This window comes from Synchiropus splendidus, chromosome 6 (genome assembly GCF_027744825.2).
Source record: "Synchiropus splendidus isolate RoL2022-P1 chromosome 6, RoL_Sspl_1.0, whole genome shotgun sequence".
NCBI lineage: Eukaryota > Metazoa > Chordata > Actinopteri > Syngnathiformes > Callionymidae > Synchiropus > Synchiropus splendidus.
In genome coordinates, this window is record NC_071339.1 from 4001353 (window position 1) to 4021294 (window position 19942).

The window sequence follows — 19942 nt, forward strand, 5'->3', positions numbered from 1 at the left end:
ATAGGAAACCGAGTTGAAAACACATTCCCACAACAGGACCATATGTACGTATAAATAAATGATTTCTTGCAGTGATATTTATTCAGGCTTTTTCTCTGGAACTATACCTATTAATACACACGCGAATCAGTGGTTTTGATTTAGGGAGTGTCTTCACTCAGACGTCTCTCTGTGAGAACACGTCCTTGTTCGTCTCCCTTTTGGAGTCTTTCTGCAGGATTAATGAAGTGTTAACTGCTAAATTTACTCTCATTCATATTTCACTGTCCATATTCCCCTCCCAAGGTTACGAAAGCTTACGTTTCAAAACACGTACAAAAATGAACGGTGAAGGCAAGAAGACATATTTCACACTTCAGTTGTTCCTTTTGAGCAGAATGCTCCTTTTCTCATGACAAGGCGGTTTGGGCTGTCATCTTAAAATGTCTGCGCCGAGCTTATCCTAACCTGGGGGAAATCTAAATGAGATCCGTGAGGGGAATAGGATCATCCCAAAAATAATCTCCTGTTATTCCCAGCTATTAAAAGTCAGTTAGGAGGAAGTGAAGGTGCATTTCCCTGAAGCATATTCTTTTAAAAATGATTTTATAGGAAGGATTTGAAGGTCCCGGACTCTCAAGATGTTTAACCATGTTAAGCTAAAGTTTGAATAGTATCTGGAATATAATGCTTATGGAATGAAGTTAAACATCATCATTGTTTTGTCTTTCAATATGAGTGAAAGACAAATGTGTGTTGTACATTGGTTGTTGTAAGAGTGTTACGCCATGCGAAATATAACCCTGAGCTCCGGGCAGTGGGATCTACAGGCATTTGATTGGTAGCAGACTTGTCCCTCTTGCCAAACTATGCAGCCATCTATAATTACATTACAGTCACGCGCACCTGTTCGCGACAAGTATCGAAGCAGCCAGTCACACTGTTGGATCACTGCGCTGTGTCATGAAGAGTATACCGAGCTGGAGTATTTTAGAAACTGTGGATCTGTTGGGATTTGCCGAGCAGGTGTATATAGGCTCCAGAGAAGAATGGCCAGACTGGCATGAGGTTGTGGTAGATTACAGCACATTATCGCCCGCCACATGTGGAAATCTTTGTGAGCGATGCTGCATTTAAAACTACCACCACAAAAAAAAAAAAAAAACATAATTCCCATAGGCTCAACAAAGTAGATGTTTGGATCTTGAATGTGCTTTCAAAGATGCGTGATGTGCTTTAGTTTTTCCTCAATCCCAAAGAATTCAAGGTTCCAAGTTAGTCCTTGAAGGTGAAGACGTGAATGTGGCCATTGACCGGGCTTCCTCGGATATAATTAGTCAAACAGTACACAGTGACATTTAGCTTCAACAAGTTGAGACTGATTAATGGAAGGTGGCAATGAAGTAGAGCTTCCTATTATCATGAAAAAAGCATTCCATAACGTATTTGAAAGTCCAGCACCCCCTTCCACCAACGCAGACACACTCACTTGCAGAAAAGTTACTCTCACATAAACGCTCGCGGTCTCAGCATTAGCATCTGAATGCTAACTTTTGTGGGTAAATTCGAGGGTCCTCTAGGATTTTTCGCCCTCTGTTCAGTCCTGAGCAGCCCAATGGAAATAAAGTCACACATTTGCAAAGCCCTGCCAGCCTCAATTATGGCCACAGTGGTCTGAGTGGGCCGCTGCCATCGCTGGATGTGTCTATTTAAACCTCCACTTCCTTTATGTTAACCAGAATTTAGACGCTTGAATACAACCATGACAGAAAATCCACATAAAAGATTGGAAGGCCCTCAGCTACCACATTCTGTCTTTATTCCGCTAGTTTATTTAGCGAATACGTGGGTCTGAGGATCCTCGTGTTTTAGGAAAAAACGTCTGCAGAAGCTTTGTTCTTTATAGAATCGGTGCTTGCCGTTTCGCTCTCTCCCCACTTTTGCTCTCATTCTCCTTTTCTCTTGCTCTCACAAAATCTTTTTATTCCAAATTTCAGCATTTTGGCTGCTTACATTTCTTCCAGCACATTAACAGACTCTTGTCATTCAATTGACTGTACTTGCCATTTTTCTTCCCCCGATTTCTTTTTTTTTTTCTCACCAGCATCTTTTTTGTTTATGAGCATTCTAGGGCACATCTGATTGGATGAATCAGACTTGGTTTCCCACCCAGGGTGTTTTATCTGTAAAGGAAAAGAACAGTCATGCCTCAGCTTGGAGGATTTATCCTGCACCCTCTTGTCCTCTGTACCTCTGTAGTACGTGGAGTGCTTCTATGTGTTGTTGGGCAGTGTAACATATCTGTCTTACGAGCGGGTGCATGTTTTCGTTCCTCTACACCGCCTTATCATCAAGCCCACGCTGTTTCATAGCTCGGCTTCGTTGTCACCGCATTTATAATTCAGCGTTATCAATAAATAATGGACGACATTAACTTTTTATCCAGTCATGCAGTACCACGCTCACTCCTGCCTCTGCACAAGCAAATGACCGACGAGCAAAACTTTCCCTAGCTGTTCCAAATTTCAAGCTTCGGTTGGCATAACTATAACCTCAGATGATCCCCCTCCGCCCCCTCCAAAAAAAAAAAAAATCCTCTTTCAGCGGTATTTTCCCTGTGATCTCATATGCTGCTCTTTCTAGTGCACTCCCCGGCCCTTCTGCTCCAAGTGCCAGGTCTTCTAATGAGTTCTATTTACTCGTGTTGTCTGTGCTTCTGTCTAAATCGCAAAAAGCCACTTCTCCTCTCTAGCTTTCCCTAAGAGCAGGTAGCAAAGATAATATTCCAGGTATGAAATTTCTGCTTTCACACTGTGGACTGTCCAAAGTCACCCCCAACTACACCACCTAAAACGTTTACCTTCAGAGCTATGTCCCCTTTTTTCAATACTCATTCTGGCCAGCTGGGGGCGCTGTCATCTTAGGAGGACTAATTTTGCAACAAGACCACTGCTGCCACCTCTCCCATTGTTACGGCTTAGTAAGGCATCACAATGTAAATGTAAATCCTGTGTAAACAAATCATAATGCGGTAGTGATGCATAGTTCAGGTTTCATGAAACAGTGCCCTAATTTTCAGAGGCCACCAGATGGCACTGTCCGCTGAAAAATGCACAACGACTAAGTCAGTCAAACCTCTCATTACTAGTGGCCACAAAAAATGAGGGCACTGTTTCATCAACCCTGCAATACTGAGTCAGGAAACCCTATCCACACAGCACTGGTGGGTGGATATAAGCCGCTAGATCACCACTCATCTAGTTCTAGTTATATTCTACTCACAATGTTAATATGACCTTGTATGTGTATGAGATTTAACTCAACATTTTGGGGGATTTAGGATTTGACAGTCCTTCATAAGTTCTAGACTCGGGGTTCCAAAGCAATAATATATGAGCGGGCAGAGCATCTTGACTGCCATTCTTTGAAGCATTAACTGCTATTGAACTGGGAAATATGCCGACCTAAGCATCATTTATTAATAACCTGCTTCATGATATACATTAGACTTTTTTTGCATCTTCTTCCATTATGTATTTGCCTTGTTCCTGTCACCTGATAACAAATAAACAATCGGGCTAGATAAGGCAGGAACTAGACCGAATGACTGTGTGTGTGTGTGTCACCTGACGCAGATAAAAGCCTGAAAATCCAATTCAATATCAAGGGAGGGAAGCAGATCTCTGGGGAATGACGTCCGGAAATATCTCACACCAGAAGACGTCAATAACAGCACATTTACATACACATATCCTGCTCTTGGTAGCAGAGTCTAAATTTGAGCTTGATGTTTCCCTGCTGGTGATCTCTCCTGACAGGATTTGCCAACATCAGCATTTTAAACGTATAAACAACCATCAAAGGAAAAAGGAGTGTTGCATCAAATCAACACGACACCGCTGGCAGAGAATCGTCTTCATCCTATATTCACTCAGGATGTCCTGGGATCTGTTAACAAAGTGCTCAGTCTTGGCTGCAGACAGGCGGCGTCGGCGTCTTATGAGGGAAAAGAAAACCAAAATAAAAGAGGGATGCAGACAGGGACAACAAAAAAAGAAAACCACAAGGAGCCCAGCTTGTGGCTCCGGGGAAGAACCACACACCTTGTGAGTCAGAACCCAAGGAAACTGCTACAAACACTTTCCGTCTGCGGAAGACCCAGTTCCAAGTCATGCGCACAGGATGGGATTTTGCGTGTGTGGGGGCGTGTTTTTGTTCAAAGTTTGACTATGGAAGTAGACGGAGGACGTGTGGGAGCTGCGGTGCTGACGGTAACAAGCCCGACGTTGTCACTGTAATTAAGAGAGGAGAAGAGGAACAGTGTGCTCTTAATGAGGGCTGCACAATTCTGCTGTCACCACCACTGTGGTGTCGCTTCACAGATTAGCAGGCGGGATAAACCATTTAACCTGGAAGAGGAGCTTCAGTGATCGCCGAATGACAGAAGCACAGCAACACTAAGTGCAGAGTGGTGCCACGAGAAATACCACGGCTAATGCCACCAGTGTATTATTTTACTCACCTTTATAATGGCTCATTTTGAAACTGTTGAGATGGAGGGATGAGAGCGATGACAGCTTTTAGTGAAAGGGCAGAAGTCAATGTATATTCTCTCAGAAGTCTATGACACATGACTGGAGTTTGCAGTGCTTACAAAATCTGCTTTAAAATTGGTTCACATCTTTCAGTCTGTTCCTGTGCTGTTTACTCGGGGCACCAGGCTGCCGGTTTGTTTTCATCAGTTTAAATATTCATCAGGGTTAGGCTTGATCAGCCCATGCGAGGATGAACAAGACTTTACTTTAGAACTTTTTCAAAGCTTCAACACACAGTTCAAACAAGTATTACATTTGGATTACACTTAAGATGAGGAAACCTATTTCACCATGTCTAAACTACATATTAGCCTGTTGTTATAAACTACCAATTTGCATCCACACAGCTGATGTTAGTTATTTTATCTGCACAGTTTTTGTATTTATTGTTTTCAATGTTTGTTTTATCCTTTTATCCTGTACAGCACTTACTGGCGATCTGGTGTTGTATTTTTTTTTAAGTTTAGGTTTTTTTTAAGTATGATATGGCATCCTGTTCAGACTATATTCTGCCGTGGAATAGTCACTGAAAGTCCTCTCTAATCAACACAATAATTACTGATTATTAACAGTTAATAAACAGGTACTTCGCTTATTCATGGTTAATATGTGTTCCCCATTCTAAGTGTTTCCTAAATTTTATATTGCAGTTAACCAATACATGATATGGACAGACCGTTCAGTGTCCTCTTGAATTATTGCGTGTCACTGAGGTGAAGATTTAATCCAATGTATTATTTCTTTTGTCATCCAGTACAAGTGATTTTTAGAAAGGCTTGTTATAAATTGTCACTGGAAGATCTGAAGATTCTCGGACCCTTGGCTTTTGACGGTTAGCTCACAACAATCTCAGGTTTCTAGAGAGATCTGGTCGCTGACTGACGCATGTGGTTTAACCAGTTTCAACATGTACATTCGGACAGATCCATACTTTTATCAGTGTGGTATCGTGAAGGAGATTCTGGGCAGGTCAATGGCACTTATGAACATAGACACGACAGAACATCTGCTGGATCAGAAAGGAGCAAAGTTGGATGTCACGTAGTAGCTGTAGCTTTAAGATAAATGTCTGACAGAAAGCCCAAGATCTTCAACAACTTGATGAGGAATTAGAAATGAATATGTCAGCGGCATAGAGAAATGATGATCCATGCAAGTTTGTATCCAGCGGTAAAAGTATCGCACTTGGCACACACCCTTGGAGGGTGAACCTGGGTTTAAAAGCCTTGAGTTATGAGCGAGTGGTGAATCAATTTCAATTTCTGGATGGTCTTGATTCAGTATATTTATGCAACTAATCTATTAGGTGTTTTATTGTTGCTGTTTTTTGAGACTTTTTGTAGCATTAGCCACCATGCTAACCTGTTCCAACACACACATATGCTATCTTTACATTATTTGCTATTTGTTAGTTTTTTGTTTCTTCAGTTGTTGACTAGAGATTGTTCATATGTTCTTTACTAGCTATTGTTCCAATATCTCTTTTAATGCAACTTCTAGTTTCAAAAATTGGCATTTTTAAAACAGTCTTTAAAAAATGATAATAATTGAGTTTGAACAATATAAAAAATGTATTTCTAAATTCTACCAAATTTGCAGTTGTATAGCATGTGGGACAAGTTTGCAAAGTAACCGACAACAGTGTCTTAATACCGGTGTGTCGAAGATGCTCACCGTATCCTGTGTTTTGCAGCCATAATGTAAAAATGTCTATCTCTTCGTAGTTGATATGTGTTTCTGTTATTTCAGTCTCAGCATCTCAGTCTTTGTTTGCGCTGCCTTTTATGCACTCCACATATTTCCCCCTCTCTATTCCCACGTTGAGATGTATTCAAGTCCTGTTGTTGAGGAAGAGCCGCAGTCCCAGCGGAGGAAAAAAGTTGCCATTGTGTTGTTGTTTTTGTCTTGATGATCTTTCCAAATAGAAACACACCGCACAACGCTCTCGCCTGACATGTTGGAATTCATTAATTACTTGTCTTATTCTTCTGCAAATGTGTTGCAGTTTAATTGTTCCCATCATCTTATCGTGTGTGTGAATGAGGAGGTAATTGGAAACTCATTTTCCTGCAGTTGCCATGGTAAACTGGGCGGGAATGTATCAGTGATAAGGGAAGAATCATAAGAGCACTAATCGGATTGTGGTGCAACTCTGGAAAACTGTTCTATTTTAAGGTCCATTTAACACACAGCCGTTGTTTGTTTCGGGTATTGGTGAGTGTAATTGCTCATTTTCTGCACATTGTACTGTACCCAAGGATATTTACACACCACAGTACAGTTTTGTGTTGTGCACGCCGCTTGTGTCCACGGGCTGAAAGTAGTTTTGTTTTTTTCTCCCGTCTCTTCGTCTCATCCTTGTCACCTCTGCTTTCATCCCCCTTCATCAGTGCACTCTAACCTCTCATGGGGAGGCGAGTCCTGAACTGGCCTCCAGCCCAGGCCCATTAGCCCCGGCCAGGCAGCCATGTGTTTATCACCAGAGATCATTACAGCCGGCCAATGACACTGCTCTAATGCATCATTAATGATTGATTAACGAGCAACCCAAGTGTGTGCATTTGGACGGAAGAGCTGCGGGTAATGGCTGCGCAAGCTATTTTTCACACTGCTTCCTTTCTGGGCTTGTGCGGTAAATTGGGATAGGTTTTGTGAATCTGTGGGTGTCGTGTTATTGCGCCATTATCGTCCCTGCTTTTGTGTCTCAGGTTGAGTGCGGAAGTCGCTGAGCGTGTGTTGCTGCAAGGATCTCGGCAGGAGACGCCGCCGCCGCGATATGGCGAAGGAGGGGCTCGCCACCTCACTTCTTCTCCTCCTGGTCATGGGAGAAGTCATGCTGGCAGCTCAAGGGTCAAGCTTCCTGTCCGGATATCGCACCAGGTCTCGCCTACAAAGAGATCGGCATTTCCGGAACGTGCGACCCAACATCATCCTCATCCTCACCGACGATCAGGACATAGAATTAGGTGAGACATTTTCTTACGAGTTGAACCTCTCTCCTGATTTCTCAGCGACTCACCCACTCAAAGTCACATGCTGAATTTGTCAGCCCCTTCATTGCTGGCATGAGGACGGCCATTGTCTAGGTGCCAAACCCTGGCCATCTCCTCACCAGCTTAAGTCCTTCAGCAGCGTTTTTGGAGTGGATGCATAATGGCCTTCTCTGACAGCCTTTGTCCCCCTCTGATCGCTGGAGAGAGGAGTCCCATTGAAAAGCAGGAATTTATGGTCAAGCATCTGTTTCCCCAAACAATCATGGTCAGACCAAAGAGCTTTCAGTACACAAAAACCATGGTGTGAAAGTTTACTGAAGAGATTTATTCCCTCGTTTTGGGTCAGCGTTTTTCTCTTCTTTGATTTAGAGGTTTTCGTTTTCCCCCTTTGATTCTCAATGTTTACATTTGTTGACTTGTTTTGAGTCCTCATCCTTTGACTAAGTTTAAACGGCCGCACTCAATGTTTCCTCCCAGGCTCAATGCAGGCCATGAACAAGACACGCCATATAATGGAGAAGGGCGGCACGCATTTTTCCAACGCCTTCTCCACGACGCCCATGTGCTGTCCGTCCCGCTCTTCCATTCTGACTGGGAAATATGTGCACAACCATCATACCTACACCAACAATGAGAACTGCTCCTCGCCATCCTGGCAGGCCCATCACGAGCCTCACACCTTCGCCGTACACCTCAACAACTCCGGCTACAGGACCGGTGAGCGCCCACTGTCTTACCCGCATTACTGCAGTGTAAAGAATTAACAAGACTATTCTGCTAACAGCTTTTTTTGGGAAGTACCTGAACGAGTACAACGGCTCATATGTTCCTCCTGGCTGGAAGGAATGGGTCGCTCTGGTGAAGAACTCTCGCTTCTACAACTACACACTGTGTCGGAATGGAGTCAGAGAGAAACACAGCAGTGACTACTCAAAGGTATATATCACTCACTCCCACCACGCTAACAGATAAGGATCTGCTTTATTACAAAGTAGCACCAGTTGAATTGGCACTTTTTCCATAATGAACTGTTCACTGGTCACATCACGTAGGTCAGGCGTGTACAGTGGCCCAAAACCCAGCCCAGACAGGGAGAAACGATCTGTGTAGAGGGTGTGTTTGTCGGCGAAAATTTTTGTTTTCATTTCATTCCCAAAGACGTGTTTACATGAAGTGTTTTCATTCAGATAAGGCATTTATCGGTCCATGTAAACCCAGTAACTGTGTCACATAGCACACAACACAGGAATAAGTGCTGTTCCTAGGGTGAGTTTCATAATCATGAATTAAACAATACGCAGCATATAATACATAACATCCAGCATCACTACCATGATCCCTGTCTTTATTCGTTATTTTCATTTATCTGTCTGCTCAGTTATATATTACTTTTTGGTTTGAGGTTTATAGGTGTCTATAGTCAGGTCGACTGTGTGAATTAAAGTGTCAATTTAAGTGTGAATCTTCTCCCTTGATGCTTCAAAGATTAGCATAGCTTTTTCCTCCTTGTAAAAAAAAAGCTTAATAAAAAGCTTGATATTTCTTTAACTTTTGTTTTATCTAGTTTGCGTCCTACCGTACTAGCACGGGAAATGAATGCCAGGGGTCACAGTTCTATCCATTTTCCATTCCTCCGTCACTCTGCAAGTGATGTCTTCATAATGGAATCTGAACTTGTACCTTTGGTAAAATTGGAAGTCACTTAGCCGCACTACTTTATAATTACTGTCACATATTAAAGCAAAGGCTGCTTGCACACTTAATTTTCATTACCGTAATTATGGTCAGCTCTGAGCACTGAAGGGTCTGGTGCATTGCATTAGCCACAATGCATAATTTACTGCAAGATGGAAGTGATCAAATAAAACGAGGAAAATGCATAATAAGGCTGTTGAAAAGAATCTGTCTTGAGTCGTAGGGCCCTTTCGAGGAATAGAACTGATTCACTACTGGGATTTCTGATATCAGAATTACTGATTTGATTTGTGTCCAATAACCACACATGTAAACAAACCAAAGCCTTGTGAAATCCCATAAAACCATGTGATCAGAGCAAATATAATAGTCCTGGAAAAGTCCAACCAGCAGCAGAAGCAGGTGCAAGTCATGTTCGTCAAACTCACTAAAGGAAAAAAAAAGAAGAAAAAAATGCCCTTGACTGCTGAGAAAATTGGAAAAACTGCATGTGATGAATAAAACTCTGAATAAAATCAATCTAATAAAACATTTTCATAATCCTAAAATATTTTTAATATATATTTTATTTTTCATAAACAAACTGAAGAAGATAAGTAAAGTGTAAATGAAAGTATCGCTATAAAATGTAATGTAACTGCTCCAACAGGTGAACAGTTTCTTTTCTTCATCTCTTTTCTTTTCAAGAACTTATTCATAGTTGTAACTACCTCAAATTTGCAGTTGTCAATCAAGTCAGTGACACACTACTGCCACCATATGTGCGTCAAGCGTATTCAAACCAAGCTTCCCAGAGGTGTAAAACAAAAAACCTCTAGCAGCCCTCTAGGAGGTGCTCGCAACCCAACCATGGGCCTCGGCCTTATGGTGAAGAATCGCTGATCTGAGACACAAAGTTTTATGGACAATAGTCAGCATGGTGCCACGGACTGGTCTGACCTGAACACAGGTGTGACAACCCTTAATAACTGGCTCAGACTCGACATGCAAAACAATTTAAAAAGGCATGGAAATCATAGCGATTTGATCAGACTTGCTTCTCCCATCTGTTTCTATTCTCTCTTGCAGGACTATCTAACCGACGTCATCACCAACAACAGCATCAACTACTTCAGGATGTCCAAGAGAATGTACCCGAACCGTCCAGTGATGATGGTGCTGAGTCACGTGGCACCACATGGGCCAGAGGACTCTGCGCCGCAGTACAGCTCAGCGTTTCCCAACGCATCGCAACACATGTGAGGATGAATTGCTACTATTGCTATATATTCATTATTTAAGTGTTTTCAGTACAGATCCTCAACAGCTAGAGCAGGAGCTCACTGGTGTCACACAGATTCTTGGAACAGTTTGTTGTGGGAATTTCAAAGAGAATCTGTCTGACCTCATCTCAGCACATTCGTATTGTAGCGTTGTACAGGATGACTGACATAAAATGAAATGATACAACACACAGCTAGGACCGGAACCCTACCGTCGGCGATACTGTTTTGCCTGACAATTGAAAACATGAACACAAGTGTGCATGTGTCTCATTGTGTTCTGTAATGGGCTGGGGACCTGTCCAGGTGGCTCCTGCCTCTGGGATCTGGGACAGACTCCAGCCAAGCTGGCAAGGCTGCCTATAATTGATCCTTGTCCTACAATCTCAGCTGGATGTTATCATCCCCCGTCTGCAGGCAACAGCGTTGGCAGCTGTGCCACCTTCTCACCTTGTGGGACGACATCAGCACCGACGTTGCTAATGCGCTGCGCTTGTTTGTATCTCTTCTGTCAGTGACTTTCAAGGACAGTCGTGAGTGATGTGTGTGTGTAATGCCTAGATAATGACACTCTCACAGACGCCACGCTCCTCCAGTAATGGCAGATATTGGCCTCTTGTGATGAATCCAAATCCAGTAATGAGACTGCCGTTCCTCCAGTGCTCATGAATGCTATCTAATCCCAACAGAGTTATTAACCTCTGTCAAACAGTCTCTGGAAACTGCCGTCTTTTTACAAACTTTAAATTAATATTCTTTACCTCTGGAGAAATTGTTGACCTTTTTCTGCCTCCATTTCCTTCTCCGACTGAAGAGAGAGTGGCTGTAAGAGCCGGGCACTTGTTTCCAGATAAGACTCTTTCTCACTTTGACACCTCTTTGACTCTTCTTCACACTCCATTAACGTCTTCTTCCTCTATAAGACAACACTGTTTTCTCTAATCAATTCCCTTGTATAGCTTCTTCTACTGACAATTTAGGCCTGTTTATCTCCAAATAATTAAACTTCCACATGGTATATTGATCTTATTAGGTGTAGGCAGGACTATCTACTGCAGAGCTTTGTATTCCACTCGGCTTGTGCTGCCTCTGGCTTCCTTGGATGTAAAAGGATTGGGAAGCTGAGCAGACACAGGCAGAGGATATTGCTGCCACTGCACCAAGTGTGTGCTCCCACATTGGGGCATTTAAAATCCAATTAAAGCAGTAGAATGTTACTTTTTTTCATTTGTTTGACTTGCGTATCTCACCACACAGAACTCCCAGCTATAACTACGCCCCCAACCCAGACAAGCACTGGATCCTGCGCTACACGGGACCAATGAAGCCCGTGCACATGCAGTTCACCAACATGCTGCAGCGTCGGAGGATGCAGACTCTTCTCTCTGTGGACGACAGTATGGAGAGAGTAAGCGCTCAAGGATCTGCAGCCTCTCTACTCTCATTGCGTGTGTCTCTCACCAGGGTCACCTTCTCATGTCATAAAACAATTGTAAAAAGATTGGACGACGTCAAACCTTGCCCTGAATGGACAGACGTGCTCAAATTTCCAATATCACGAAAGCGAAACACAATTTCTATTACACCCAAATACACATCTCCAAAAGAAAGCACTCACACTATTGTACTGGGGCACAGATGGTGCGAGTGCAGCCCTAAACATCGACAAACAAGAATCTTGCGCACGGCATCTGTGCCCAAGACTGTTTTGCAGTCATGGCAAAAGCATGGCAGAGCATAGACAAATCAAGACACACATGATTCTATCTGAAGATCGACTGTTGGTTCTTCACTTTTGTTTTTATTGAGCGTTAGGTGGTGTAGTGGGCGTAAGACACAGTCAGACACTCCTCTGAGATCTGTGCTTGTCCTCGTGTTTTCACTCAGCCTGTCTTGGTAAAATATGTATAACTGCTTCTCTTAAAACTGAGGAGCAGAGCCAACCGCTTATCTTGCTTTTCTTGCAGGTGTACAACATGTTGATAGAGACAGGAGAACTCGACAACACTTATCTCATCTACACTTCGGACCACGGATACCATATTGGCCAGTTTGGTTTGGTGAAGGGAAAATCAATGCCTTACGAGTTTGATATCCGCGTCCCTTTCTATGTTCGAGGACCGAGCGTGGAGCAGGGAGCAATGTGAGTAGATCCAAGATTTAGGGTAGGATGTGTAGATGTGGTGTCATGGCCTTGGTTTAGAAATGAGGTGAGGTGAGTTAGTCGACCTGACAGTGCCATCTGGAGGCCTCCGAAAACCAGGACACTGTGTCATGAACTCGTCTTCCCATCACTAGTTGTGTTTGGTCACCTCATGGTCACATGCAAAATGCCAAATCAGTCAGTTTTTTTCCGCTATTTTTCTTCTTCCTGACCAAAGATGGCACACACCAAATTATCTACTTTTCAGACCACCTTATAAGATAATCAGAGACAAGTTTTGATACTTATTGATGACAATAAAAACACAAGCTTTTAAACATCAGGTCAGTTCCTTCCTCTGACAATGAGGACATTTGTCTGTGATTTCTCTTTAAAAAAAACATGCAGCTAGACCACCATCATCCTGTCCACTCCCATGTCTGTTGTGTTTTCCAGTTCTTGCAAATGTTCCTCTGCTTTTTATCATGGATTTGGAGGATCTACAGTAAATTGGCGGTGGGACATCATCTTGGTGTGTGTGCCTAAACCAAGAGCGCCATCTAGTGGCCTCTAAAAATTCAACCCTGCAGTTCTGTGTCATGATACTCCATCTACCCATCACTGCTAGAAAGGCTTGAAACAAAGTCCACGCTACAAAAAAGTCCCAAAAAACATGACAATGTCTTTAAAAGAATTTATGATTTTATGAATTTAAAAATCATTATCTAAGTCAATGACACACCATTTCCCCTCTCTGAAAGTTGCTTGAAAGTATTCATCCCTTTTCAGTAACATTTGCTTCCACCGTCCAAAAACATAAGGGTTAGCTGCTGTCTCCCGTAGATGCGCGTGTGAGTACTGTACTTGTCTTATAATTCATTCATCCTTAATTCATTCATCCTTACAGAAACCCAAATGTAGTGCTGAACATCGACTTGGCCCCGACTCTGCTGGACATGGCTGGCGTTGATATCCCCGCAGAGATGGATGGCAAGTCCATCCTCAAGCTGCTGGACACCGACAAGCCAGTCAACAGGTGACACTCATGTTATTCATTCACAGGCTGAGATTTAAACTCAGTTGTTGCTCTCTGTTTCGCACCAGACACGCGTCTATCCACTCATTCAATTCTTTGTGATGTCGGCTTGACATTTAAAAAGTTCTATTTTGAAACTTTCCTCTCTCTTTTTTTAGGTTCCAGATAAACAGGAAAGTGAAAACCTGGAGAGACTCCTTCCTGGTGGAGCGAGGGTGGGTCGTATTGATTGACATATTAACATTCCAACGTTGTGTGAGGTTCACTCCATGTCCTTGGCTGACTGACCAGTCTTAATGGCAAATCATTTGTCCCAAACCTTCCAGGAAGCTTCCGCACAAGAGGGCCGATGGGAAGGAAATGGCTCAGGAGGAGAACTTCCTGCCAAAGTACCAGCGGGTGAAAGACCTCTGCCAGAAGGCGGAGTACCAGACGTCCTGTCAGCAGCCGGGACAGGTACCTGACGTTTAGGACAAAGAGAACTGGGGACATGCGTGTGAAATGGATCCTCACAGGCTGCCATGTTTGTTCCAGAAGTGGCAGTGTGTGGAGGACCCTACTGGAAAGCTTCGGCTCTACAAGTGTAAAGGCATGGCCGGCCTCTTCGCCCCGAGGATGCAAGCTCTGATGGCCGCCGCTCCTCAAATGCTGCCAGTCTCCAACTTTGATAACTGCAACTGCAGGGATGACAGCTTCAAAGCACCCCTTCTTAAGCGTAAGAAAGTCTTCCCCAAGAAGAGTAAGTTCGTCTCCTCACTCCACACTTCTTATGGTTGTTAATGGACACATGGAGAGACGCTTGTGTGTCAGTGAATGTCCCTACTGTCACCGAAACTTAGGGAACAGGCGTCACGAGCTGGGTCTGAGTGTGAGATATGAGTCTCTACTGCCACCACGTGGCAAAGCAACGCGCCTGTCTGCATGTCCTTCATTGCCGATCGGTTACGTGACATGCATGTGTTTATTTTTTTATTATTCATCCCGAGATGATAGTTACAAATTATCAGGAGATAAAAATTATCACCATAAAAAAAATTATCTACAAATAGCTTAGCCACATATGGTATTATTTTGAGTAGAAGGCACTTAATCACAGTGTTCAAAGAGAATTTGCCGTCGGCGATATTCTGACTTGCAGACAGTGACTGACAACGTTGACAAACAGTTATGAAGCCATGGGAGACATTGTGGATCTAGGAGGACGGATACAAAATGCTTTGCCAGAGAGGCAGCTACGCATGGGCTGACATTTACCATTGTATCTTGAGATAAAAATTATCGCGAGATAACTGTTATCTCGGGATAAAAAAAATAAATAAAGTCATGCATGTCACTTCCCGGGCTCTGTATAGACCTATCAATTCTATATTTTAAAGCACATGCTCCAACAGACACTAAAATGATTTAAGACTGTGCAGACTTCATCGCGCTGATGGAGGTGTAGAAATGTAAAGGCTTGACTTTTTAACTGGAGACACGCCCACCAGGTGATGCTTTCCTCCTCAGTTTGCTTTGTCACACAGTTGTGATGAGAACGGAGCTTTACCATCCTGCAAAACTCACTTTTGATTTTATTCAAGCATCTTTTTGGACAGAAATGATAGATCATGATTAAAACAACATGACTGTGGAGCACCCTATAGCTAAGCAGGGTTTGGCATCCTAGAGATGGTAAAACCGCTGTTTCACTGACTGTATGAGTGTGTTTATGCTCAGAGGTACCAACACTGAGACTACATTTGGTCCATCTCATAGAGGTAAAGTCCAGCAAGGGTGCGACCAGAAAGCGCTGGGCCCGCTCCGTATCATTCGAGCTGGACGGAGACTTGTACGCAGTGGATCTGGAGGAAGGTTACCGACCCATCCACTCCAGAAACAGCAGCTGGACCAGAGACAAGACGAGACCTCTGAGCAACCGCCATGACGTGGATGAGTTCAGTGGAATGGGAATGACCTCCAACAGCAAACTCTCTCCATCCGAAGCTCTCAAGGTCACATACAGGTGAGCGTGGAGGACGGGCGGGGCTCAGGGAGAGTTCCGTCTTGGGGTAAATATCGCGTCGCCTCTTGTAGGTGTTCCATTCTGATGAATGACACCGTGAAGTGCGACGGTGGCATCTACAAATCCCTGCAAGCCTGGAAGGACCACAAACTGCACATTGAGCATGAGGTACTTTTCAGAAAAACAACGGTCACATGGTCCTTGACTCACATGTGTGCTTTTCTCCGGCAAGATTGAAACTTTACAGTCAAAGATAAAGAACCTTCGCGAGGTTAAAGGTCACCTGAAAAAGGTCAGACCTGAGGAATGTCAGTGTAACACTCCCAGGTGAGCTCTGCACTGCCACAGTTTCATGTGACAAGAGATGGAGTCACCCTGGTCTCCTGTCTCTTCAGGGCTCTGATGAAGAACAAAGAGGCGTTCATGCTCAGTGCCAGTAGCATGAACACGCTCAGGTGATCGACAGAAGTTCACCTCCTCTCTTGAACGCACAGTGGTCACGTCACCATTTGATGCCCCCTCTCCTGTCGTGTTTAGGATGCCGTCAAAGCAGAAGAGCCAGTGGCTGCAGAAGGAGCAGAAGCGCAGGAAGAAGCTGCGAAAATTCCTGAAAAGGCTCCAGAACAACGACACATGCAGCATGCCCGGCCTCACCTGCTTCACCCACGACAACCACCACTGGCAGACCGCCCCCCTGTGGACAAGTGCGGACCTTCATCTTCATCATCATGTCTGCTGAAAACATCACTTTGGCTCGGTGGTAATATCCTGCGTTTCCACTCTTCCCCACCGCAGTGGGTCCATTCTGTGCATGCACCAGCGCCAACAACAACACATACTGGTGCCTGAGGACCATCAACGACACGCACAACTTCCTCTTCTGTGAATTTGCCACCGGCTTCCTGGAGTATTTCGACCTAAACACTGACCCTTACCAGGTATTTTGTTTGTTCAGAGAAGAGCGCAGATAATCAGCTGTCGCGCCAAGATCATCTGAACCCTGTGGGCGTCGCCCTCTTTCCTGGGGTGATTCCAAAGTCAACCCAAAGCTGCATGTTGTCTTTGTTTACAGCTGATAAACGCCGTCAGCACCCTTGACCGCAACGCCCTCAACTCAATGCACCAGCAGCTCATGGACCTGAGGAGCTGCAAAGGACACAAGCAGTGCAACCCGGAGAAGAGTGAGTGGCACAAACGTGACGGCTGAAGGCCCCTGAGGTGCTCTGAACTCAGACTGATGTTAACTCCATTTCCTTTCAGGGGGGAAGGAGCGGAACTACCTCAGCGACTACAGGTATGTTCACAGCTGATTGGTTTAACAAAGACTGCAGATGGGATTTGTGTTAGTGCGTGCACCTCCCCACTGTGTCCTGGTTTTTGCTTCTGCTTATCGCCTCTCCAATGGCGATGATGAAGACATGATGAACGCCAGTGTTTCAAATCCTATCGACAAGCAGATGCCAAATTAGAAGCCTACTCTGCGCTTTCCTTTTCCTAATGTTGTTTCTGCTGTACGTGTGGCTGCATGTGTGTTTTGTGTGCGTGTGTGTGTGTGTGTGTTTCTCCATGCACATGCGTTTGCCCTGCGCGTGTTCACGTGCTGTGCATGCTTCAGGCCAGTTCATCGTCGAAAGAGGCCAAAAGTGAAGAAGCCTTCCTCCAAATCGCTGTGAGTTTGTCCTGCTCCATCCGTCCTCAGCCAGGCAGCTTTTCACCACTTGGTCACGTGATCCTGCATCATTTTCTCTTCCATTTTCCATGTTAAAAACTGAACTGCATTGCTTAGCGACGCCATCCCTTCACTCTGTTTAAAAAAAGCAATGCAGCTCTATAGTTTTTCTCTTCTGTGATTGTTATTGGTTTTATTTTTTGAATGTTTTTTCCTGTTTTTTATCCCTGCACAGAGGACAAATTTGGGAGGGCTGGGTGGGCTAACCTGCCGCTCACAACCAACTCTTTTCGGAGGATGAAGCACTGAAGAACTCTTGGACCCGAAACACTCTGATGGACCACAGTTCTCTTGGAGACAAGATGTGCCTCATCCAGGCATGAGAGAAGCTCAGAAGACTGTACTTTGCACACATTTCCACTCCAGCTTTGACCACCAACAGGATGCTGTGACTCCATCTCACTGCTTGTATATCAGCCTCCGTTCACCGTCTGTACGTGGCAGCTGCACAATGAAGTCACGGGTGTCTCCCTAGCACCTGCAGTAGGATCCATGGCAGTGACTTTCTACTCTTGGCAGAAGCAAGACTGAAACTGTAACACAACTTTTGTACATTAGTCAGCGCTGACCCAGAGGAATGTCGATCGAAACATGGGTCACGTGTCAGTCCGTTGCATCGTCCTATTCCTCCGTCGTACTGTGAGACCACGCGAACCTTCCCAACAGTTTGTCCAGCTTGGTGCTAGAGGATCACGAGTCCGAGGAGCCCCCTCGCTGTACAGTGCAGTATGTCTCTGAATGTATGTGGTGCAATTAATATAAATGTTTACAATATTTTTTTATAATACCGAAGAGGCGGACCTCAATGTATCATAAGAGCTGGCACAAATGAACTTTTACGTGAGCGTTCCATCACATCCTTGTCCCTCGATGGAAGAGCACTTCAAGAGTTCACTGTGGGAAGAGGAGACGATCCGTGTACATGTTTGACTGGGCCGGCAGACCAACACCAACAACGTCATCGATGTGATTTTAGTACCCTGACTTTGTTAGCTTGAGTTTTTAGATGCATAGACTGAGTAGTGACTGTGAATAAAAAGATTAAACTTGTCTTTGTGAGGCTGCATGACGAGTGATTGTCCAGCAGGGGTCTCTGTTTGCCGGATAAAGTCCACTCAGGAGTCACCACTCGCTTTAATACGCCAACTGCGTAGGTGGTTTAAGAACCAGGAGAGAATGATTTGCCATGTTGGACTTGACTTTGCTGTTTTCAGGATTGATAATGGTGGACAAAAGGTGGTCACCTCTCACCTACAGCCACCATCCTCCTCCACATGAACTAAAATGCCCTTCAAGGCCTCTGGACTCGGGTCAACTTGCCCGTCAGAAGGAAAGCTCTTCCAAATCCAAGCGCTTTCTCTGATCCTCTCATCATAACCAGGCCAAAAAGAACACAGTCCCAGACATTCTCAGCTAAAATAGCTTCATATGTGTTGCTGCTGACTCCCTCTGGGTTAGAAGAACCAGTGCTCCTCTTCACATAAACATATTTATTTGTATATATAACATATTTATATATATATATATATATATATATATATATATATATATATATATATATATATATATATATATATATATATATATATATATATATATATATATATATATATATATATATATATATATATATATATATATGACTGTCTCCGAAAATTATAATATTGTGATAAAGTTCTATTTTCTGTAATGCAATTTCCAAAAAAACAAATTGTCATACATTCTGGATTCATTACAACTCAACTGAATTATATAATATTATATTAATATTGCAAGCCTTTTATTATTCTAATATTGCTGAATATGGCTTACAGCTTAAGAGAACTCAAAAATCCAATCTGAAAATATTTGAATATTTTCTCAGGCCAAGTAACAAAAAAAAAAAAAAAAATCAATCATTTGGAAATATCCATTAATGCACTCAGTACTTGGTTGGGAATCTTTTTGCATGCATTACTGCTTCAATACGGCGTGCTATGGAGGCAAACAGCCTGTGGCATTGCTGAGGTGTTATGGATGCCCAGGATGCTTCAATAGCTGCCTTTAGCTCATTTGCATTGTTGGGTCTGGTGTCTTTCAGCTTCTTCTTCACAATACCCCACAAATTCTCAATGGGGTTCAGGTCAGGGGAATTGGACAGTAATGCCATGGTCAGTACGCCAGTTACTGGTGGTTTTGACACTGTTTTGTATTTGTTATATATATATATATATATATATATATATATATATATATATATATATATATATATATATATATATATATATATATATATACACACACACAAATATATTTATATACATATATCTGTTACTACAAAATTAATAGGATATATATATATAGCCACTTAATGTGGATACAGTATCGTTGTATACTTTATTGATAAGTATCACTGATGGAAAAAAATATATATATTTATATTTTATATATATATATATATATATATATATATATATATATATATATATATATATATATATATATAGAGAGAGAGAGAGAGAGAGAGAG

General features: G+C 43.2%; 1 protein-coding gene across 2 annotated transcripts in view; it reads left to right on the forward strand.

The window, feature by feature from the left end:
• sulf2a (sulfatase 2a) overlaps positions 1-18498 on the forward strand; it is a 50104-nt gene extending 31606 nt beyond the window's left edge. The window contains exons 3-22 of one of the 2 annotated variants that reach the window (XM_053868407.1): positions 7283-7540; positions 8045-8284; positions 8352-8503; positions 10331-10500; positions 11782-11932; positions 12492-12667; positions 13575-13703; positions 13862-13918; positions 14030-14159; positions 14238-14442; positions 15459-15705; positions 15777-15873; positions 15938-16032; positions 16101-16160; positions 16243-16409; positions 16501-16643; positions 16778-16886; positions 16966-16999; positions 17321-17374; positions 17610-18498. In XM_053868407.1, coding sequence (XP_053724382.1) covers positions 7351-7540; positions 8045-8284; positions 8352-8503; positions 10331-10500; positions 11782-11932; positions 12492-12667; positions 13575-13703; positions 13862-13918; positions 14030-14159; positions 14238-14442; positions 15459-15705; positions 15777-15873; positions 15938-16032; positions 16101-16160; positions 16243-16409; positions 16501-16643; positions 16778-16886; positions 16966-16999; positions 17321-17374; positions 17610-17640 — 2637 coding nt within the window. In that variant the 5' untranslated portion in view covers positions 7283-7350 and the 3' untranslated portion in view covers positions 17641-18498. The remainder of the gene's footprint in view (positions 1-7282; positions 7541-8044; positions 8285-8351; positions 8504-10330; positions 10501-11781; positions 11933-12491; positions 12668-13574; positions 13704-13861; positions 13919-14029; positions 14160-14237; positions 14443-15458; positions 15706-15776; positions 15874-15937; positions 16033-16100; positions 16161-16242; positions 16410-16500; positions 16644-16777; positions 16887-16965; positions 17000-17320; positions 17375-17609) is intronic. The other variant, XM_053868408.1, reaches the window with a different exon arrangement.
• The last annotated feature ends 1444 nt before the right edge of the window (positions 18499-19942 follow it).